We start from the raw sequence: 24,446 nt of genomic DNA, 5'->3' as shown, positions 1-24,446 counted from the left end.
GTCCCTGTCAGCTAAAAAAAGTGGCATATTGCAACATTTTTTCTATGTTATTATACTATACTGTGTATGTTGGTTTTCAATATAATAGATCATGGTGGTACGTTTTTTCTAAATGAAGACAGCTATGTGAGAAAAAAAGATGTATTTAATGTACATATGCCTAAATACTTGATTATTTATATTTATTTGATAGGTACTAGTGACCCGTATGTGAAATTTATTATGCATGGCAAACAACAATACAAAAGCAAAACAATTAGCAAAAATCTGAACCCAGTCTGGGATGAGAGGCTAACGCTTAACATTCACGATGTCAATGATCCAATCATGATTTTAGTTTACGACTACGACAGGGGTCCGGTCTCTGATGACTTTATGGGCTCGGCTCAATTCTACCCATCATCTTTACAACCTTCAGCGTAAGTAATTTTATTTGTAAATAAACAATTTTTATAATCAATATATTGATGACATCACAAAAGCTTATTAAAACCTTGAGTCTGTATCTTTAATATGGACTGAGACTTAAATAGCACATGTCCCTCAATCACTCTCTGTAATTGCTAAGTCAGTTATATAAAGAGTATAATCTATTTTTGTATTTAAGGAAAGAGATATTGAATCTTGGTTAATTATGTTAACTTTTTTATACAATTCCATTTTTTTAAAATCCAATAAAGTTTAGTTGTAATTCTCGAAAAAATTTTCTTTTTCTTTACACTGTTAAGCTCTGTCTACACTATCAAACTTTATGTGACAAAAAAATGTGATGTGCCCATATATGGACATGATGATATCATATCACTACCATATTTGGGCATATCACTACCACATTTGCGTACATCACACTTTTTTGTCACATGACAGTGTAGATAGAGCGTAACACAAGCTTTAATGTATTACTTCTTATAATCATTATTGAGGACTTTTTAAAACTATTTCTGTTAAATCTGATTTATTATATAGCACAGCTATCAAGGAATTCCCCTTGGAAGATGAAAGTAGTAATGATGAATTAGGCTATCTTATCTTAGAGTGTACGCTGGTGCCAAAACGCAAATCAGAAAAACAACAGGTACATTTTTCAATTAATAAATTATAGTGCATACACTGTACATTTTTTAAATGATACAAGGGCACAGGTTGTGGGTATACCTCTCACCATATAGGTCCATGCTCTCATAATTTATTTTTTGTATGAGATGGGTACATAATTAGCATGCAGCCTACATCAGAGCATGACATATCAATCATTCACAAGTCTGTATTCTTGAAATACACTATTATAAATTGATACAAGTGGGTAAAATATTGAACCAGATAGTGGTGTTCACAATTAAAACTTGAGTAAGATGCACTGTCATCCTTACGCTATACTTATGTTGTCAACTTCCAAAAAAAAAAAAATGAAAAAAAATGAAAAAATTAGTAGGTGTGATTTATTGACGATAATATATTCAAATCCTTAAATTTATCACCAAACAAAGGCTAGCCATAAATATTGTTATTTTTATCTTGGTTGATAAATTAATTGTTTAAGTAACATATTTATTGCAATATGATTTTTTTGATAATAATTTACAATCAAGTTAAGAGGGCCAGTGTATCTTTATCCTATAATTCTTTCTAACAAAAATTACGGTACTTATATTATATTTTTATTATGGGGTATTTGTGGTATTTTATCCTTTATCTATCGTTTTCATTTCTTTATTCTTTCCACTTTTATCACAACACTGTCTCTGTAGTTCTCCCCTAATGTCCGTCGTCACTCTCTTAAACTTCGTAAACGTCACCAGCATCAGGACCACTCAGATACTGAGTTTGTATCGGGGGACAGACGTCCATCGGAGTCTGCCGGCGGGGACGAAAAACATCATGTAGGTTTACTTTTCACATTCTTCTCTATTTGTGCTTGACTTTTTTTTGCATGGATGTCTTTTGGAAATGTGATTGGCGTTTGTCAATCAGATGTTATTTAGGTGTTTCTCTTTTTTAAATAGCTTGCTTTTTAATTTATTAATTTTTAATTATAAACATATTTTTACACAATTATTAAAATAAGATGTTTACTATTTTGTTGAAATTAAATTTTGAAATTCCTTTAGTTGGTTTTAGATAGAACACTACAGTAAATTAACAACATAACTTTAACCAATTTATGATATTTGTAATAATGCTTGCTAGCTAATTGTAGTTATGTACTGAGTAATATAAAACAAAAAGCACTATCATGTTAATTAATAATAGAATTTTGTTTTAATAGTATTTTTTTGATATTCTACTGTATAAATTATCTCTAACATAACAGGAAGGTATGTTTTATCAAAAGATACGTGTGGTAACTTTCCAAAATGGACGTTAGGTACCCTGCATTAAACCAAATCATTATTGTTGTGAGGGCGTGTGGCGCTGTGTGTTGGACGTTCGACTACTGATCGTTAGACCGAGGTTCGAATCCAACTCTCGCTGCATTGCTTGTATCCTTAGGCAAGATACTTTACTTACGTTTGCCTCTCTCCACCCAGGTGTATAATTGGGAACCCGGTTAGATCAAGACACAACTTTGTGCTGATTACTAGCTGCATATATGGGAGTATGTTTCCATAGGTGTTTGATCAGGAAATGACTGGGGTAATAATTTTCAGCGCATTGAGAGCTTGCTTATATGCGCTATATAAGAATGAACTATTATTATTATTATTATTATTATTATTATTCTGAAACCTCTTTTCTTTAATTATGATACTTTATTATTTTTATGTTATAAATTTATTCGAATAGTTGAATATTTATTGGACACCACAACCGAAGAGAAGGGTAAAACACAATTAAAAAACTTATATCATTTTATCATGTTTGATGATAACTAAATTCAGATACCAAAGCAAATGGCTTCATTGCTGCTTTTCATAAATGCTGTTTTCTACTAGGTCATTGAATGTATTTGTACAAAATAACCCCATAGCCTGTTTTCTTCCCATGAAGAAAAAAAAAATTAGCATTGTCTTTTGTGTCTTGCTTTGCATGATTCTGAAACTTATGAGGTTCTTTAATTGCATGAGATGAAAATATAATGAAACAGATCATTCGATTTTTGCGTATTTCTACAAACCGCTTGATTCTGCATTGATTTCATGTCAATGTCATCGTGCCGTAATCAAGACATATTATGCATGTTGGTTGTTCGCTGGAATTCACTAAAATTGTGCCGAGGAATTGAAGAAGTACGTCCGACATGCACACAATGAATTAACATGATTAATTAGTTCCTATGTCATCATAAATTAAAAGCTTATTGCTTATTTTTAAAAGAATTATCGTAAATTACTAATTTCCCACCAGATGTAAGAAACCCACGAAAAGTCGCAGAATATTTTTGTTTTTAGGATATTTGAACGTAGCTTGTCTAATCATGGTCCTGGTCATAATGTACAGTACATATACATTTTTTTAAATTGTGCGAATGAATTCACCTAGTAGAAAACAGTCTTTAATGCCAACTTTCTGTACCGGCTTTAGCACATTTACTAACTATATAAAAGCTTATAAATGCAAGTAATATGTCTATTTATAGAATATATTAGACTGGCATAATGCTCGTAAAACACAGCTCTATGTTCTAATTCATTGAGTACTAAAGATAAGATAGAGAAAGTATCAGTACGTGACCAGCATGTTCTAATGGAACTAGATCAAAAGTCTATTGCAACATAAAAAAAAGCAAAAAAGCAATAATATAATTGTGTCTGTCAGGTTGAATCTACCCAAATTTGAGTGTGAATAATGGTGTAGGTACGATCTACAGAAATGGTACTTTAGGATAGGTGCTATTAGTGATTGGTTGGTGGCAGACATTAATGGTATTAAGGACATTTTAAATGCGTGCTAGGTAAACATTTAGGTCGGCGGCAGCGGCCCTAAAGAGTAGTTATTAGCGCTAATTGAAAATTAAGGATTTGTAGGATGTGTAATACTACTGTATAGTATAAAATTCAGATTATGATCGAGCCTCTGCTTTGATTCCTAAACGGTGGAACAATCTTTCCAATTATATTGAGAGAGGTTTTCAAAACTTAGTTTAATACTTCTAAGCACTTTGGCACATTCTGCTGCTTGTTAAAAGCACTATATAAATATATGACAACATTACTAGGAGGTTATTAATTCATAGGATATTCATAGGGTAGTAGGTTAGTGGAAGACATATAATGCCATGCAATTTCACTTTATTAATTTTTGACAAAAATTTGGAAAGCTGCCAATTTGACTTAAATATCAAAAAATAGATAAAATAAATAATAAATGTAATCTAGTAATCTATCTACACATTAATTTATTTATTTCATTCCAAATAAATAGCAAACAGTAGTTTAGATTACAAAGGTTTTTGTTTTTTTATAGTTTTTTTTATTTAGTATATTACACAAAGGCGCCTTACAAGATGGAACCACCTTAGCTTCAAGGCGCCTCAGATTAACAAAAACAACATTTTAAAACAACTAACAGAAACATCAATCAAATCTTCCAGAATTAACAAGAAATTGTTGTACATAATAAATAAATAATAAAGCATTTTCACAATTCGAAAGAAGATCGGAACCAAAAATAAAAATTTCACTTAAAAATGTAAAATTAAATGTTAAAGTTACAAAGATGCTAAAATAACATTAGAAATGTATGGCATGGCACCGTTTTCAAGGTTATAAAAAATTTGAAATGTTTATTTTACTTGACATAACAATATCACATTGATTTTAATTAAATGTACACACTTAAACTAACAATGATATACTGCAAATTGGCTTCAGTCTATTAATTTCAGCAACGTCCATGCCTTAAAATAATACATCAAAATGTTCAATCCAACTCATATTTTAAACATAAAATATTCATTGTTTAAGAGATAAAGAATATGTTTGCATATTATAGTTTACTTGGCAACTTGGCAAAATAAAAAAAAACTCTAAAACCAGTGAATTGTCATGATAAATTAAAGCCAAGTTAATGGCTTTAAGATTTAAATCATTTTTAATTTATTGATTTTACTGTATTTAATTTCTCAGTAAATTATGTTTTTGGAATAATCCTTTATATTTTAGCAGTCTCGCCAAGGGCATATCAGAGTCCCAGAACCGAGATTGTTGTATCTAGGGTATTTTAAAGATTGTGTAGGTTTATGTTTGCCATCAATTTTAATGACTATCTATAAGGTTTAAGGTTGTACAGTTAAAAGGCTTGTTACAAATATCTCCTGATTTGAGGATGAGAATAGATAGACAAGAGTAGATAGATATAGATAGAGTAAAAATCAATAGTAGATGTCTATGTTTTCTGCAAGTTTACAGTGCAAATTGCACAGTTGTGTGTAAGAAAATGCACATTTACACTTAAATTTGTGTCCTGAGCTGCCTCTGGGCTACACCTAAAGGTGCTCTGTAATCAGGTACAGATTTTGTTTAGGTTTGTTCCTACATGTATACAATTGCATTTCAAGCAACGGCTCCTATGATTCATATACTTAATTTTCCAAGCCATTTCGCCATCAATATTATATAAAATCAGTTTAATCAGTAACAATATATTTCTTAACGTTTTCAAGCCATTTTGCCATTTTGTAAGTTATAAATAATAATAATAATACTTACTTTATACATATGTGTGTAAATTATTATTTCTAGTATAAAGAAACTTCTGTTGAGGAAGAAGAATTTCTACACCTAATTTCTCAGTCTTCATCCCCTGGTTCTTCCTCATACCTTGAGGAACCAAACCAGATGCATGCTTCCCCTGACAATCAGGTGAATCCTTCCTCTGAAAATCAGGTGGATCCTTCCCCTGAAAGCCAGGTGCATGCTTCTCCTGAAAACCAGCTACTCGCACTTCTTCATGCGTCAAAAATGCACAGAAAGCATCGTTCTCCGTTAAGATTTTTCCGCCAAAAAGCCATGTCCAGTTCTGCTGAAGTTCAAATATCAGTAGGTTCTTTTGACCTTGTGGTTTTTCATCACTGCTTTCATAGTTCAATATACATTCAGTGGCATAATGGCTATGAGCTCTCACTGGCTAACCCAGAGACCCTAGAGGCTTAAGGGGCCCTAGAGCATGAGCAGCCCCCAATGCAACTACTCAGCATTGGAAGGTCTCTCAAGAGTGCTTAAACCAGGGGCCTAAATTGTCTGTTACGCCACTGTATACATTCTAGTTTCATAGCCATTTTTGTCTGCAGTGACGCTCATTCTGTTTTTGTTTCGAATTCTCATTTTTAAACTTCAATGTTCTGTTGTTACTTAAAATTATCTTCTTCTTATCCTTTAAACTGCAATATTCGGTTTTCTGAACTCACTTTTTATTATTCTTTCATTGTATTATCTTTTTCCGGATCCTTACAAATTTTTTTTGGACATATTTGTTGTTTGTAAATGTTTCCAAAAGTCTCTAAGCTATGAATAAAGGATGTCCCAAAAACTCTAGGTTGGGTGGCAAGATTCTAAATCTCATTGCAAGTGGGTCAAAATTAAGTTGTTGTTGCTTATATAGCATGTGTTCCACACCAATCTCCACCCATCACTATATTATATTCATGCAGAGATAATACAGTACTTTAGTCATATTTAAAATCAAAATTTTATAAATCAAAATATCTATAACCATCAACAAGTGTTTCTGTGTTAACATTAACATTTCAATGTATTGGAAACATAAACACTTCCTGACATACTGTACATTTGTTGTCATTATATCAAACAAATATATTTGTTTGATATTACCATAGCAACGGATCTATGATAAGGTTTACAATATCATACATGTATACATTTGTATCATGAATAAATATAAAATCATAGTTTGATCAGTAACAATATTTTTCTCAACGTTGCATGCATTTTTATACACGTGCTTTATCGCTTGCATTTAATTTTCTTTCCTAATGCTTTATGTTTATAGCTTATTTCTTTGACGGGAAGGTCCTCACTGCCAATCAGAACAAATCTCATTCACCAGGAGTGGTTCGCAGAATTAATCCGCTTACCACTGATCCTGCTTCTAGTAGTAGTAGGATAAAGCTAAGATTGAGATAATTCAAGTTTATATAGGTTGGGGGATTTATACCTTGCTTACCATTGATCTTGTTAACTACCATGTTTAAGATCAAGATAATCAAGTTATTTTATTTATCAAATTTAGCTACCGTATATCCTCTGGTATTCCAACCTGCCTAGAACACGAAATTGGGTCGACTTTGGAGGGTGCTGGGTCATACCTGGGTAAAGCCTAGTTAGGGAAAACAATTATTGGTAAAGCATATGCTTGTAAAAACTCATCAGAACTGGCTATAGAGAGGCCTACATCCAAATCAAAAGTCAATACTGAGACTACCCAGCGATATGCCTGTTTGTGAAATTGGACATAAAATAGGGGGTGGGATTAAACCTGAAGTGGAATTATACCTGAGGATATAGGGTGGGATTAGACCTGAGGATATAGGGTGGGATTAGACCTGAAGTGGGATTATACCTGAGGATATAGGGTGGGATTAGACCTGAGGATACAGGGTGGGATTATACTTGAAGTGGGATTATACCTGAGGATATACAGTTATAGCTGTAAATCAATCTCTGATTGGCAATGAGAAACCTACCATTATGCAATAACCTAATATTTTTAGAAATTACAGTGCTATGTTTGTTTTTGCTTTTGATTTAACCACCTCTATTTTGTATTATTATTTTTATATTTGCATGCTTTAGCCCTCTCCCCATACCACTAAGAAATTGAAATGGCAGAAGGCACTGAGCTCAAGTCACAAAAGCCTTTCTGAAGTGCAACACTATGATAATGACGGTGATTTAGCTACGTCTTTATATACTGCAACAAAGCTACATGTGGGTATCTTGCAGGGCAATGTTCTGTTTTTTTTTATGTGCATATCTATGTCTTTGCTTGTGTCTTTACTTGCATATTTAAATCTTTATTTGTACATTGTCTATTTGCATGCAGTAGAACCCCTACATTGAGAAACCTCTATTAAGGCTTGTTTATACTATGCACTATGATTATAGATAAATTTACATTTTTCCTATAAAAAACAAAAGAAAGAAAAGTTATTTTCAAGTTTATAGTTTCAGAAGGAAATAAAAGATTTGTACTGCTAAAGAAAATTAAGGAAATATATGCCTTATATAAAAGCAGAAATTACCGTACAACACAACACAACGTAAAGAGTAACGTAAATGTAACGTTTATGAACTATGACAACTATTATTATTTAAAAGAAATAAAAGATCTGTATGCTAAAGAAAATTAAGGAAATATACATTAATTGAACCCAAAGCTTAGGGAAGCGGTTTAAAGAAGAATTACGAAGTGCCAAAGTTTGAGAAAAGAGATGATTAAATATATGAACATTCTGGCCACCTTTTAAGGGGATTCTTTCCTGTGAAATGATCAAGAAACATTATATAAACAATACGGCCAACCCCTAGTTAGTGGACACCTATTAATGTGGCACTGCTTTCCAAAAGTTATAGGGCTTCTACTGTACATTTTGTTGCATTTTTTTTTGTTATTGGTGCATATTTAATCTCTCATTGTTGTTAACTAATTTTCTAATATAACCTTTCATCTAGATAAATTGGTGTTAATCATTTATCTGTGATTGTTTTTGTGATTCATCATTACTGATTATATTTAAACGTTTATTACTTTCTTTGGAAAGTATTACTTTTCAGCAAAGTCTAATGTAAGGGAATAAAATAGGATTCTGTCCTGAGATTTTACTGCTCTTCATTTGTTAGCATTATCTACGATATTCAATTCAATTCAGTTCAAAACATAAATGCACCTCACTCCGTTACTATAATCAATTAACATCAAACATCAAAACTTATTACCTAAAAACAGATGTTCACCTCAACTGATTATAATCAATCCAAATCAAATCAAATCATCCACTCATTAAGAATGTCTACTATATCATAAGCATAACTGCACCTAAACTCAATTATTGTCAATTCAAATCAAATCATTAATTATTGTTTTTACTACAGATTAGTGGTGTCATCTACACTTTGTTTCACCACAGAAATGCACCTTAACTCAATCATAGTTCAATTGTTTATCTTCCTTCCTAAATTAAAATAGCATAGAATTTATTCTTGTAAATCAAATATTTTGCTTATAAATTTGTAATGTGTTGAAATTGATTATTAATATTTTAGGTATCCATCAACGAAATAATAACTTTAGCATTCTCTATTGGATTTTCTTTTTTAAGTGTTAATGGGGAGTTATGAGAGAGTATAAATTAATCATCCTGTTTGATTTAATATTTAATAATTGCTCTAAATATCTTGCTATGTGTGCATGTGTGTTCAGTTTATAGTAAAGTTCATGTAATGAGCTAGATTCTGCTGAGTCCTGCGTTCTGTCTCAGCATTCTGAAAAAAAAACCCAATAATGGCACTCGTAGGCTTACTCGGTATTTACTAGAAATTAAAGGATAAAATACACAAAAACCTAATGCAATTAACCTATTACCTTTGTTCATATATTTTACATTTATATTATTAAATAATTGATTTAAAAAATTACTATAGTATGATTTGATTTGAATTTATTAGGAAAATCATCATAAATAATAAATTTATTTACAATTCATTCATTAACAATCTTCCTATCATATGAATAATGGTAGTGAATTGAAGATGATAATTGTGGAAGTTATTTGTCTCCCAGTATTTTAACTGTATAGACTCCCTGGAAAATAATCATTTTTTTCTTAAAATTTTAAATGATTTTAATATTAATTGTTTTCTCCATTAAATTGTTATCTTGAGTTGTGGTTATAAAGAAAAACGTAATACAGTTTTATTTCTTTTATGGTTGAATGGAATAATTGGTTGAGTAATTAAATCTATAAATCTTTTTTTGAACCTATTACCTGTACAAAGTACACTAGTGCATTAATAAACTATTCTACAAGTATACGACTTTATGAGGTCACATGGTTTTATAATATTGGTTATTATAGTATATGCATATATTATGCCGATTATTATTATTGTGTTTATATGGTGGTGTACTAATTAGTTAACTCTTGGTGATATTTGATATTATAATGGAGCTCTTTACTATGGATATGGATAATCTATCAAAGTACCTTTTCTGCAGGTAGATTAAATATATTGTGTAGGAATTAAGCCTTTTTAATTAAATACCCCATGAATTCACCAAAATTATGCAAATTTTAGGCCTTTTCAAAATATCGTTGAAAATCAATAATTTATAAATTTTGAAAATTATTCATAACAAAAAAAAAAAAATTATTGGTTATTGATGGCATTATTATTAAAATTATATAGATTTGTTTTACCTTTTTACTTGATGCAAATCATCAAAATTTAAATGTTCTATTTTTTAACACAACGTCCTTTTACAGAACCATTTTAGGTTATTGCGGTATGCAAATATATTTTTTATAAAAATAATAGAAATTTTAATTAAATCATGGGTTTATTATGATGAACTATTCCGGCATTCTGCACAAATCGTTGCAAAAATGCTTGTGAGGTAATTTCCCGCATGATCGTAATAAAAAACGGTACTGGGTTTGGTCTACTAGCATTCCTACTGCTCCCAACCAGTCATCCATTCATAGAAGCCTTGATGAAGTAAGCCTACCTGGTGGTGGCCATAGAACGGGTCCCGAGATAACAACTATACTTCAGCTTTAGTCGATAGAAGATTGAAATATTGTTAGAGATAGAGTATACGATGTTTGATTATGTGTAGGCCTAGATGTATTAGACTAATATATGCATGGTATTAACACATATAATAGCAACTAACAATCTTTATAATTATTAATATTAAATATCGAATTCAACCATAGATAATATTCAGTTCCATAATTCCTTGCTTGCATATTAAATCTACAAAATAATATTAACTTATAATTTTAGGAAAAATGTTGTAATAATATTTTGTCATTATTAGCTTGCTTGCTACTAATATAATATACAGATTAATAAATATATGTCTCTAGAGATATTATATTTATTTCACTTTATGTATTTTTCTATTAATATTACTTTTTAACTCATAAAGCACACAAATAATTTTGATAAAACAAGAATTAATTTTTAATTTATTATCAATACTGTTTATACAAATTTAATATATTTATAAAAAAATATATTATAGTAGCAGTATCAAACCAATTTGAAAATAATTAATATCGTAAAGAAATTGGTTTATTAAAATTAACAGATCAATAGGTCTATGGATATTGTTCATATTAAAAAAAATTACAATTAAACTTATTAAAATTTTAACATTTTAATAAAGTCAGGTTTGTGGTACAGTACGTGTGTTTCAAAAAATAATTGTCTCAACGTTTTGGTTTTATCTTTTTTATTATCTTCTGGAGGAAATTGCTCAAAATGTTAAGCTCTGTCTACACTATCAAACTAGTTGGACAAAAAAGTGTGATGTGCAAATATGGTAGTGATATACCAAAATATTGTAGTGATATACGCAAATATTTTAGTGATATGACATCATCATGTCTATATATGGGCACATCACATGTAAAGTTGATAGTGTAGACAGAGCTTTACTCCAGAAAATAAAAATATAAAAAAACCAACATAAAAACCAAAATGTTGAAATATAGATTTTACTTCAGAAGATTGTAAAATAACAACTAAAATGTTGATACATACTCAAGTTAATTTGAATTTACTTTTTTGGAAGAAACACATGTATACTGCAAACTTACTTTACTTACTTTCGCCATGTAAACCTTTAAACAATAATATTAATTTAATACATTTCTAAAAGTCTGTTTGTTTATTACAGGCCTCAGAGCAGAGACGAGATAGTAAGGTAATAAATGCCGTACATTTTAGAAACAGAATTTAGCATGAGTGTATTCTGCTGTTTTTAATTATTATTTTTACAATTATTTGTTGTTGTTCAAAATAATTAAATAGTATGACATGTATATATTACTTATCTCTAGATTGTATTATATTTTAAATGTTTTTATACAGTACTTAAAGATATATTGTCCCTCAAAAACATAAATGAAGATTAATTAAATCAGACTTTGAGTAGGTTATTTTGTAGAGTTAATAAAGTTAATAACTTCCGTAGGAAAAAAAGGAAAATATTATGTTATTACTTATAAAATGACAAAATAAATGTTTAAATTCAACCAAAATCCCATTAGCTGGCAGCCAGTTTAGCTTTAAATTACAGTTTTTTCAATCCAATTTTGGTCTAGGTGGGTAACTAATATGTGACATTAAAATGGCATATTCAACAAAAAAAGAATTCTTTTTTTCAGGGGGACAATACATCTTTAACATTTGATACAATTCTAGGAATTTATATTAAACATTTTGAGGAAATTTATATCTTCATCTGCCTTTTCTGAGTTGTTCTACATAAATGGATTCTTGTTTAGTCACCATGCTGGCCATAGTGATAATTTGAATATATTGATTTAATTGGTCAAATGAAAACTGAAAAATGTGATTGACAATTCATATCACATTGTTAATACTAAGTTAATAAAGAAGAAATAAAACCTTTCATTAGTTTGTCTTTGCCAGCTCTTGTCTCTCAGTGCTTCCTTTTTATGTTTCACTAAAAGGAGTAAATAAATAAACCAAGATGTGTTCTTCTACTTTGTATGGAAACTATTTAGTTTAAAAAAATTTAATTTCAAAGTTGGGGAAGAAGTATGAATGTTGTTTATGACGTGAGGTTATGACAGATGTTATTGATCTTCCTCTCAAATATTTGCTTAAAATCAGTGTTTAGTATTAAAAACACTGCAGTTTGTTCTAAGTTTTGTTTTTGGATCCAACAACACAACACAGTTCCTCTCGGCTTAGGTTATTCTAAGTTTTAAAATGGATACATTAGTCTATAAAACAACTGTAATTGGAACCGCAACGGCTAATTCTGAACTTAATTGTGAAGATGTAAGTTTTAGTGATATTTTGTTGTTATAATAGTTCTTGTGTATATAAATGTGTCAAATCTTTCCAGAAATGTCTATAACAGTAATTGTTATTAAACTTCAGAAGAAATAAAAATTGTTTAAATGTTTGTAAATTGTATGTGTTTTTTTTTTTTATTAATGAATACATTTCATGATTATGCAAACATCATTTTCATTTTGAGTCAGTATTGTTTAATAAGTTTTTACATATAAATGTAATGAGAATTGTTTTGTTATATATTTGTTTTTTTTTCTCTCAATGTCTTGAGATTGTAAATCCAATTTTTGTCAATTGTTTTGTCAGTATTGTTTAATTAGTTTTTAGATATAAATGTAATGAAAATTGTTTTGTTATATATTTGTTTTTTTCTGTCTAATCTTATAAATTGATGTATTGCAACATTTATCAATTAATCATGTTGAATTTTTTCTAGTTCTTGGCTAAAAAATCAAAGCAAGAAAGTCAACGTCGCAAGATAAAAACACAAACATGGAGTGGAGTTGTGACGGTAACAATATTAGAGGGGCGCAACCTGATTCCAATGGATGATAATGGACTCAGTGATCCTTATATTAAATTTAAGCTTGGAAGTGAAAAATATAAAAGCAAGGTAAATTTTGTATTAATTTCTCTTCCTCTTTCCCTTTCCCTCCTCCTCGTCTTTTCCTTCCCCTCCCCCTCTCTTCCTTTCCTCCTCCTCTTTCCCTTCCCTTCCTTCTCATTCCCCCTCCTCTTCCCTCCCTTTCCTCCTCTTTTCCTTTCCTCATCCTCTTTCCATTTCCTCCTCCTCTTTCCATTTCCTCCTCTTCTTTCCATTTCCTCCTCCTCTTTCCATTTCCTCCTCCTCTTTCCATTTCCTCCTCTTCTTTCCATTTCCTCCTCCTTTTTCCATTTCCTCCTCTTCTTTCCATTTCCTCCTCCTCTTTCCATTTCCTCCTCTTCTTTCCATTTCCTCCTCCTCTTTCCCTTCCCCTCCTCCTCTCTTCCTTTCCTCCTCCTCTTTCCCTTCCCCTCCTCCTCTCTTCCTTTCCTCCTCCTCGTTCCCTTCCCCTCCTCTTCCCTCCCTTTCCTCCTCTTTTCCTTTCCTCATCCTCTTTCCATTTCCTCATCCTCTTTCCATTTCCTCCTCTTCTTTCCATTTCCTCCTCCTCTTTCTCTTCCCCTCCTCCTCTCTTCCTTTCCTCCTCCTCTTTCCCTTCCACTCCTCCTCTCTTCCTTTCCTCATCCTCTTTCCCTTCCCCTCCTCTTCCCTCCCTTTCCTCCTCTTTTCCTTTCCTCATCCTCTTTCCATTTCCTCCTCTTCTTTCCATTTCCTCCTCCTCTTTCCCTTCCCCTCCTCCTCTCTTCATTTCCTCCTCCTCTTTCCCTTCCCCTCCTCCTCTCTTCTTTTCCTCCTCCTCTTTCCCTTCCCCTCCTCCTCTCTTCCTTTCCTCCTCCTCTTTCCCTTCCCCTCCTCCTCTCTTCCTTTCCTCCTCCTCTTTCCCTTCCCCTCCTCTTCCCTCCCTTTCCTCCTCTTTTCCTTTCCTCATCCTCTTTCCATTTCCTCCTCCTCTTTCCCTTCCCCTTCTTCTCATTCCCCCTCCTCTTCTCTCACTTTCCTCCTCTTTCCTTTCCCCTTCTCCTCTTCTTTCCCTTCCCCTCCTCTTCTCTCCATTTCCTCCTCTTTCCCTTCCCCTCCTCCTCTCTTCCTTTCCTCCTCCTCTTTCCCTTCCCCTCCTCTTCTCTCCATTTCCTCCTCTTTCCCTTCCCCTCCTCCTCTCTTCCTTTCCTCCTCCTCTTTCCCTTCCCCTTCTTCTCATTCCCCCTCCTCTTCTCTCACTTTCCTCCTCTTTCCTTCCCTCCTCCTCCTCCTCCTCCTTTTTTCCCTTCCCTCCTCCTCTTTCCCTCTCCTCGTTTTTCCCTTCCCTCCTCCTCTTTCCCTTCCTTCTTTCTCTTCCCCCTCCTGTACATATGTACATAATACTGTACAGAAAAAAACTGAATTGCATCTCCAACCCATCTAAGAGATGTAAGGTCTGGACCCACGTGGCACCCCCTTTTCTCTGTGAAAAACAAAACTCTAACCTAAATTCATGTTATTTCAGGTGGAAAACAAAACGTTAAATCCTCATTGGATGGAGCAGTTTGATCTACACCTGTATGACGACCAAAGTAATATCTTAGAACTATCAGTTTGGGACAAAGACGTCGGTGCTAAGGATGACATAATGGGAAGGTACTTATTATTGTCAAACTGTCTCAAGGGCAGCCATCATCCCTATCCCCTAAATTTCAAATATTACAATGCAAAAGATAGGGTTAAGTTTAGCACTTCATTTTTAGGCCCTTTCCCCCTTCATGTAAAAATCCTTGATGTTTGCTATGCTGTAAAATCCTTCAAGATTGCTTAGAGTTGTTATTTTGTACAGAACTGTAATGTCATTATACAAATATGTATATAATAATAACAACAATTTGTTTATTTTAATTAGTTGGTATTTTACCTTAAAAATATGTTAAAACATGATTATTGAAGATTATGACATCACTCAAACATAGTCACATGACATGGTTTGAACCTTATACATCGGTTAATTTTTAATCTTTGAAATCAATAAAATAATCGTTACTAATGCTGGCATGATTACATTAGACCCAGCTGAATATAAATCTTGGCTATGCTTTATGTTTTTCGGAAATGTTATTGGATTTGATTATTCTATCCTAGAGCTGCAATAGACCTAAATGAATTAAAGAAAGAGGTCACCCATAACATCGAACAGGAACTTGAGGATGGAGCTGGAATTATATGCCTTTTACTCACCATTTCCGGCACATCTGGAGGGGAGGCTGTCTCCGACCTTTCAAACCATAAAGTTGACCCGAATTTAAGAAGAGATCTGATAGAAAGATATGTGAGTAAAAAGATAGGTTACTAACAAGTGATATCGACAAATGTAATGAAGATAGAAACACTGCTAGGGTGAAATACAGAAAGCCTGTGGGCTCCAAGATTCCTCAAACTATTAAATAATAGTCAATCATAAATAGATTTTTTTTTTTTAAATACAATGAGGAGTTTGAATTAAAGGGAAGAGGGCTTTTGTAGGTATTTGCCTGTGACTAGACTAGCTTGTTCTCTTCTATCTATAAACATTTTATTGATGGTTCAAATTCAGTGAAGTGTTACTAACTTCATTTCATAAACCATGGAGCTATAAAATGATTTAATTTCATAGCTCCATGCTGAAACAGTTTAATAACCTCTTTAAATATTGGCCTCCTGAAACATTGTTAATTAAAATGCAATGTTTCATTCTATTTTAATATTCAAATAAGAAATGAATTTATACTCAAAATTTTCTTTGCGGAAATTGATATCGCGGTGTCTGACTTTTCAAGCTTCTTACTATTATCATTAGACAAGTCTATATTCTTAGTTAATGACCAAGAGAATCAATGTCAAGTCGTATAAAGTAAAGAAGTTGGAGGAGATCTGCTGATCATTTGCCTTAAGCTCTGTCTACACTATCAACTTTATGTGACAAAAAATGTGATGTGCCCATATATGGACATGATAATGTCATATCACTACCATATTTGCGTATATCACAATCATATTTGGGCGTTTCACATTTTTTTTGTCAAACTGATAGTGTAGACAGAATTAAAAAAACCAAAACAGTAAAATACGCGTATTGAGTATACACTACCAAACTTTCTAATTAAATAGAAAGAAATAAAAGAAGCCATTGCATAAAAATGATAACGCTCTAATAATGTATCAATTATTATCTATATTCACAGAGCTTACGTGGGTCACTTAAGGATATTAAAGATGTTGGCTGGCTACAGGTAAAAGGTAAGTACTAGTAATAGCATTCATTAGGAAGTAATGAAATAGAATAGATAGATACATATTAAATAGAGTGCTGGATATATTCATTTGGGTTGTAATGAATTTTTTTGCTGGATAATATCTTTTTGATGAACGTTGAAGTAATAGTAAAACATTCTTTATTTATTCATTTTACTTTAAGTTTTCAAATCATTACAAAAATATGCATTGTAAACAAATATCTTACCTATTCATTTATTATGTCTATCTTTAACCTTGAGGAAAATGTTTTAAGATGATTACATCAATATCTACCTATTATCGGTATATTTGTTTGAAAAAAACAAGTTTTATATGCCCAAATATGGTAGTGATATGACATCATCATGTCCAAATCAGGATAGTGTAGACAGAGCTCATTATAATATATATATTGTACAATGTTACTTAATTTCTTTTCTTGAAGCCATCTTTCTTGTCACCACTAACTGTGTCCTCTGAAATGATTTCACAACTTGTAGTAACAGTATTAAACAGTGACCTTTGACCTTACATGCCAATATCAATTCATTATATAAACGTTTTGTGCATAATTGTTGAAGCCATCTTTCTTGTCGCCACTAACTTTCCTCTGAAATGATTTCACAACTTGTAGTAACAGTATTAAACAGTGACCTTTGACCTTACATGCCAATATCAATTCATTATATAAACGTTTTGTGCATAATTGTTGAAGCCATCTTTCTTGTCACCACTAACTGTGTCCTCTGAAATGATTTCACAACTTGTAGTAACAGTATTAAAAAGTGACCTTTGACCTTACATGCCAATATCAATTCATTATATTAACGTTTTATGCATAATTATGTTTTTTTCTATTTCAGTCATTAGAGCACAAAACTTGACAGCAGCAGATTTAGGAGGTAAACCCTTACATTTGAACTTTGAGATCATTATTTTTATGAAAATTCATCGCTCAAATTACTTGTTAAGAAATGCTAATATAAAATGCATATGATAATGGATATTATGTAGTAGAAAGAGTTTTGTCAGGCAACCGATAGCATTTAAATGCTAATTTTTATCATAAGTGGTTATAATTAGCAATTAATATCACAAAATGATTGTCCCATCTGACAAAGTGTGTACTAATAGGATGTTGTATTAATAACAGTATAGTTAATCGAGCGACTTTGTTAAATTTTATAGCCATTTTGTTTGAATAAATATGCATTGAGTAAACGACAGTGAATGCACCTAGAATGGCATGATTTCCCCTGTGCTTTCTGTGTAGAATACAATTAGAGCTCATAATCTCATGGGCTAATGAAGCCCTAGATAAAGGTTCCAAAGCCGTGAGATTGAACTTGTTGAAATATTATGCTCATTATTTAAATATTATTATTGTCAAAATGATTAAAGTGCTTCATAGAAACAGTGAGAGGAGTTACTCAAGAAAAAGTGTTTTAAGAGGTTTTTAAAATTGTACAGTGGTTTGTTTGTTTCTTTGATTGTCTGTTCTTGGCAGATTTTATTCTTCGCTGATTTCTATAGATGTTTTACCAGCTTGTACCAAACTGGTTACTTTTTTTCTTATAGTTTTGTCAATAATAATTCAATGAATCTCTTACGTATAATAAAATACGCATAAAATTGTTTTCAGGAAAAAGTGATCCATTTTGTGTTCTTGAGTTGGTAAATACCCGGCTTCAAACTCAAACGATTTATAAGACGCTGAATCCAGACTGGGGAAAGGTGTTCACATTGTGAGTATGCAAATTATCAACACATATTAAAATAGATAGAGTAAAACCCTATTCACATTGCCTTCAACACTCTGAAGGAACTCCAGAATTCACACACACAGTGTTTTTATATGGTGTGCAATCTGCAATCTGCTCTTCATATTTTGGAAATGTACTGAGACATACAAGGGACAGAATGTGAAAGATACGGCTCTAAACGCAGGTGTTGTTTAGGATCAGACGGTCACCTCAGACAATCATTAATTAATTGTATTTTAAGTGCCTTAATTATTTGCTTAATTGATGTGCAATGGGCCGGGGTTCTAGTTTCTACTTAATATGAATGGTGTGCTCCAGATACACTTTGATTTTGATCACAGTGTTTATTGTGAAAGGGTTATACCATGGAGGCAATATTTCTTACTGTAATGTAATTGTTCTGATTCGCTATTACCAATTTTTAACACTCACAATGGGACAACATGTTAAGGTCAATTGAAATTTCCCAAAAAAAGAGTAAAAACTATTATTTTCAGTACACTACAACTTGCTCGTGTGCACTTTAAAGAACCTAGTACATCTTTTGAGACGAGTAGGGGGTTACCCCAGTGTATTAGTACATCACAGCCACTGATCACCAACTGGGCCCTCTGGGAGATCAGTCTTTGACTGAAGAGGTCACCCAGTATAAAGATAGAACAAACAAACAAACAAACAATAGTAATGGCAATAATCTTTCTTTTATTGTTTCCTTTTAGCAATGTAAAGGACATCCACTCAGTTCTTGAGATCACAGTGTATGATGAAGATAAACATGGTAGTCCAGAGTTCTTAGGCAAAATAGCAATACCATTATTAAATGTAAGCAAATAAAAATACATATACATTAAATACAGTTTATAGTATATAAAAATATAGTTTTAATGTTATGTTTACGCATGATATGATACTATATATACTACAGGTGGATATACTTGTATTATATATATTTTTTGATATTTCTGATATCATATATCTTTAATTTTAACTATATATAATATTTTATTTAACCTTGGACCTATGAATTTATGAATAATCTAGAGATTAATGCATGTTTTACAATACTGTACATTCCTAACACAATGTGCTGTGTGAATGCTCTTTACCAAGGCAAAACAAATATCAGTTACATTTACTTATGGAAAATCAATTAAACAAATTTAATCTATCTGCTCAGTGAAGTCTGTAGGAGTACAGTAGGTCAAAGGGCAAATACAAACAATTCAACCACTAAGTATAGTTATTCATGTACTTACTGTATGTTCATATTTTAGATTAAAAATGGAGAAAGAAAATTCTACTCACTGAAGGACAAGAAATTAAGGTCAAGGGTCAAAGGAGCTCTTCTACTTGAAATGGAGTTCATCTTCAACCATGTACGTGTAAATGTTATTTTAAATGAAAAATAAACATTTTTTTTTTCGTTTTTGTTTTAGCAAATATGAAAAAAACAGAAACTTAATTTTCAATTACATTAAGGATACTGTATGTCCAATCAATCTTGCAGTTGCCTACCTTTTGTTTATACTTTAACCTGTTTTCAAATTATTTGGCAAGCTTTTTTGATAATCATAGACTGTTAAATTGCAGCTACTGCCTTAATATAACTTGTCTACATTGAAATAAACTGAAACCATACATTTAGTAAAACTGCAGCAGAATAATTTAGAAATAACACTTAGATTTACTGTAATTGTTTAATTTCTATTTGTATTTTTAGATTAAAGGTGCAATTCGAACTGTAAACCCACGTGAAACCAAGTACATGGAAGTTGACCAGAAATTTAAGATCTCAGTGAGTTACACATAATATTATATATAAGTCCGGTATCTATACATGCCTACAATTTTAATTAATGATAAATTTGCATCATTGCTACACCCGTTACATGGCAATTAGTTAGGGCCTGCTTGTACATTCAGGTGGGACATAAAACTCTCCTGTCTATTACCAGAAAAAGAGAGCAATACAGGAAAAGAGCAAAGGATCCTATTGTCTCCAGTAAATCTGATATAGGCTCTGCTATGTTTTGTGCCATTGGTAGGTACTTTCCTGTTAATGCTCATGGGCACATGTTGAAATGGTCTAATGCTGTACATCATGTGTAACTTGTATACAGTACATGTAATATCATCCCAATTTCCAAATTTGGAGTGCATCAGCTACTTTGTACAGTTACTTTTAGAATTAATTACTGTATAATAATTGAAATGTTTATGACTTGAATAATGAGTGCTTTTTTGTGTAACCTTTTACAGGTATTACAACGTAATGTAAATCGTGTAACCAAACTTGTTGGAAACATCATTGACACAGGGAAGTTCATCAACAGTTGCTTTCAATGGGAAAGTAAACCAAGAAGTCTTACAGCATTCATTGTAAGAACATTGAAAAATATGTCATATTTATTAATTAATGAGTTTAGGATACATTTAAGCTATGAGTGCTCACTGGCTAAACCCAGGTGCTCCGGAGCTTACAGGACCCCTGAGCAGGGCCCAGAGGAAGAAAACATGCATTAAAATAAAGAGGCTAAAAAGAAAATAGCTCAAAATGGCAGAGGTCTCCAGCATTGGAGAGCCGCTAAACCAGGGGCCGCGGGTCTCTGCATTACGTCACTGCTTTCAGCTTGCCTATACATTAGTTATGAATTTATAACACTTAATAATTATATATCTTATATATTAATTACATTACAATGCCATTGTTGGAATAAACAAGTTTATCGGACAAAAACATGTTATTTCAAAGTTGAAATTCAAGCCTGTGTTTACATGAGACATCATGATTATATATTTATTTATTAGGCATATCTTGTGATAGTATGGAACTTTGAGCTGTATATGGTACCCATGGCTATCCTCCTCATCTTCTTCTGGAAATATCTTATTAATAGTATAATTGCACCATTTACTAAGAATGTAGAGGAAGATGTAAGTATTGTATAATATTTACTTCTGTTAATCTATATTGTCGTCATTTTAATGTATTTCTAATAGTAGATATATACTCTGCATGCTTAATATCTATGCCATGGTTAATTAATATAATTATTTTATTATAAATGTACTACAGTATACTGGCACAAAATGTGTTGCACAATATACATATTAATGTTTGCATGAACTATTATTTCTTTAAGAATTAATATTTAAAAAAATATTTTACACTTAAAGGGATCATTACTGCAGTAAAACTACATATTTTGACTGCAGTAACTTGCTGATGATTTTAGTTTTTTCAGTAAAAGTTTATGAGGCAGTGTCAGTGCAATGAACAGTAAAAACCTTGGGTTGCTAAATAATTGCATTAAACAGACAAAACAAATATGTAGTTACTGCAGTAATTGCAGTAGAATAATAATTGAGGTCGTCCCTAAATAATCCCATAGTAGGTTCAAATACAACTAATTCAACTAATTTTTCATCATGCTTAAAATTAAAGGAATCATTAGAGTTAATAAAATTAATTATAGGTTGAAGTATTTACAACCATTTTAAATCTAGCTCAGCTATCCTAATATAGCTTTACAACTACAGTACTATATATAGTGTATTGTCTTTCAACATTTAATTCTAACATTTGTCTAATGCGTGTGGCTGAATTCTCCATATCACATATTAAGAAATTGCCCCATATGTATATTTGTTTAATCATGGAGGAGTTTTTTCTCCATGGTTTAATCAACATGTCATCTGAGTATTTTGTAATCAGAATAGTGCCAATAGTTTTTCACAGTTACATTATGTACAATATCTTTAGTGATTCTGTCCATGTAGGCCAGTATTCAACCTACACTATCAGGATGTTTTTAGTATATCCAAAACAATTGCACAATTTTTATTTCATACGCTTCCAACAGCGAGCACAAACTAGCCAATTACAGGGATGCATGGATAAACTATTTAATAATTTATCATGCTTATAAACTAAGTCGCACAACCCTGACACTAGGTCAGGATGGAACCCAGGACCTTTGGATTGGAAGGCAAGCATGTTAACCACCAAGCTACAGCTCCACTACTTTTGCGGCAGATGGGTCACTTATATCAAATTTTAGGAGTGTATGTGATATGAAGAATGAAAACTGTAGTATATAGTGCTTGTGTGTTTTTAACTGTTGTATTGGGATCTGCATGTTTATTGCTTCCAGGGGAAAAAGAAAAGGAAAAAGGCAAAGAAGTCTCTCTCACCTGAGGTGTCTGTGAGTGTCGGCAGTAATTGTTTAATGAGCATGTTTTCCCTTTCATTCTAGCTAACATTAACGATGTGGATCTTTATCTTTATTCTGTACCATCAATCTTATTCATCTATTATGTTACTATGTACAACTCGTTTCTTGAAATGTGAACAATATAGCATCACTTCACGCTGCTATTTTCATTTTTCTTAAACATTCTGATTTAATTCTGTAACCATTTCTATCTTAACAGCAATGTTGTTTTTGCCAATTTTTATCAATTGTATCATTAAACCAAGAAATCATTTTCCTTTTGACAATTTCTATAACTTTACTGACTTAAAAAATGGTAAATTAATTTATATATTCTATTTTATTGACAATATGCAATTTAGCAAATGAAATCGACTTTTATTTTACATCAAAGTAAACAAACAAAATTCCATTTATGGTAATGATAGGCAGAAACATTTTTGTCCATACTGTTTATTTGCATACATCAAATTCATATATAAACACAGCTGTAAAAAATACAGCGCTGAATCAATCAATATATACGTTGTCTTTCGTGGGTCGCTCTCGATAGATCCGCACTTGAACAGTCGTTCGCTGGGTGAAACCGCTTGTGAGCCGATCAAAACAGCACGAGGGCGACACAAGACATGTGAACGCTGTATATTAATCATATCATATCCCATACCATACAAACAAAACATGCCTTCTGAACAGTATACTATCTAGTAAGCAACAGTCAGATAATTCACAGTTCTGTTTTGACAGATTTGTAATACTGTCTCAATAATATTACATTATTAAAAACATAAAAAATAGATATTATATTCATCACAATACATAGATATCATAGTGGCCATCTTCATTCATTTTTATCACAAATACTATTTATTACATCCTTCATAGTAATTTTTTATTTTACCCAAAATATTTACTGTTATTATATTATTTAATTCTTAATAATAATAGTTTTGCTAAATAAAAATATTTTGTCAATTTTAGGAATATGCAGACAGTGAAGATGACGATGACGACGATGATAAAGATTCAAAGGTAAGTCATGAATATGCAAATAATGTATTGAATATGCATGAGGTAGATTAATGCATGAGTAAACACACATTAATGTAAACAATGTGATTGTGAATGAAATGCACAGTCACCAAATATGTTCTCCTGTTTTGATGAAAAGTTTCAAATTATTCCCCCTCCCACTAATATTGTTTTCACCCTTCATAAAATCCTTTATTCTAAAATTTATAAATATCACAAATAGTTATATTCACACATAAAACACTAAAAAAAGTGCAAATATTTGTGATTATTTGTGATTATTTGTGGTAATTAAATGAACCAGATTTTAAACTTATGATGTAAACCAACTTAAGTTTAGTCAAATTTCCACATGCACGATTTATAGTTTTGAGGCATCATGTGACTTGTGTTTGTTTGTATTTGTTTATTCCTAGTCAAAGAAGAATAAGGTAAGGGTTCACTCGTCCATTTCCTTTTCTTGCAAATACATGTTTCTTTATATTTTTAAAACAAATATTGCATTTCATTTCATGCATAAATATTTCACTATATTAATTTTTCCTATACAGTATGTGTAGTGAAACGTCTTTACTATTTTGTT

The 24,446-nt window shown here is 31.7% G+C and overlaps 1 protein-coding gene across 9 annotated transcripts in view; it reads left to right on the top strand.

The window, feature by feature from the left end:
* The window catches only part of LOC140062331 (multiple C2 and transmembrane domain-containing protein 1-like), a 79,821-nt gene that overhangs the window by 46,168 nt on the left and 9,207 nt on the right, over positions 1 to 24,446 (top strand). For 3 of the 9 annotated variants that reach the window (XM_072108497.1, XM_072108506.1, XM_072108505.1), the window contains 19 exons: positions 194 to 419; positions 967 to 1,075; positions 1,749 to 1,880; positions 2,785 to 2,820; positions 11,863 to 11,889; positions 13,450 to 13,626; positions 15,101 to 15,231; positions 15,724 to 15,910; positions 16,803 to 16,857; positions 17,718 to 17,756; positions 18,497 to 18,599; positions 19,337 to 19,439; positions 19,892 to 19,993; positions 20,338 to 20,412; positions 20,877 to 20,996; positions 21,426 to 21,551; positions 22,772 to 22,822; positions 23,813 to 23,863; positions 24,280 to 24,294. In XM_072108497.1, coding sequence (XP_071964598.1) covers positions 194 to 419; positions 967 to 1,075; positions 1,749 to 1,880; positions 2,785 to 2,820; positions 11,863 to 11,889; positions 13,450 to 13,626; positions 15,101 to 15,231; positions 15,724 to 15,910; positions 16,803 to 16,857; positions 17,718 to 17,756; positions 18,497 to 18,599; positions 19,337 to 19,439; positions 19,892 to 19,993; positions 20,338 to 20,412; positions 20,877 to 20,996; positions 21,426 to 21,551; positions 22,772 to 22,822; positions 23,813 to 23,863; positions 24,280 to 24,294 — 1,865 coding nt within the window. The remainder of the gene's footprint in view (positions 1 to 193; positions 420 to 966; positions 1,076 to 1,748; positions 1,881 to 2,784; positions 2,821 to 11,862; positions 11,890 to 13,449; positions 13,627 to 15,100; positions 15,232 to 15,723; positions 15,911 to 16,802; positions 16,858 to 17,717; positions 17,757 to 18,496; positions 18,600 to 19,336; positions 19,440 to 19,891; positions 19,994 to 20,337; positions 20,413 to 20,876; positions 20,997 to 21,425; positions 21,552 to 22,771; positions 22,823 to 23,812; positions 23,864 to 24,279; positions 24,295 to 24,446) is intronic. The other 6 variants (XM_072108503.1, XM_072108499.1, XM_072108500.1 and 3 more) reach the window with 6 other exon arrangements.

This window comes from Antedon mediterranea, chromosome 11 (genome assembly GCF_964355755.1).
Source record: "Antedon mediterranea chromosome 11, ecAntMedi1.1, whole genome shotgun sequence".
NCBI lineage: Eukaryota > Metazoa > Echinodermata > Crinoidea > Comatulida > Antedonidae > Antedon > Antedon mediterranea.
This window is presented reverse-complemented; position numbering and strand designations above follow the sequence as displayed.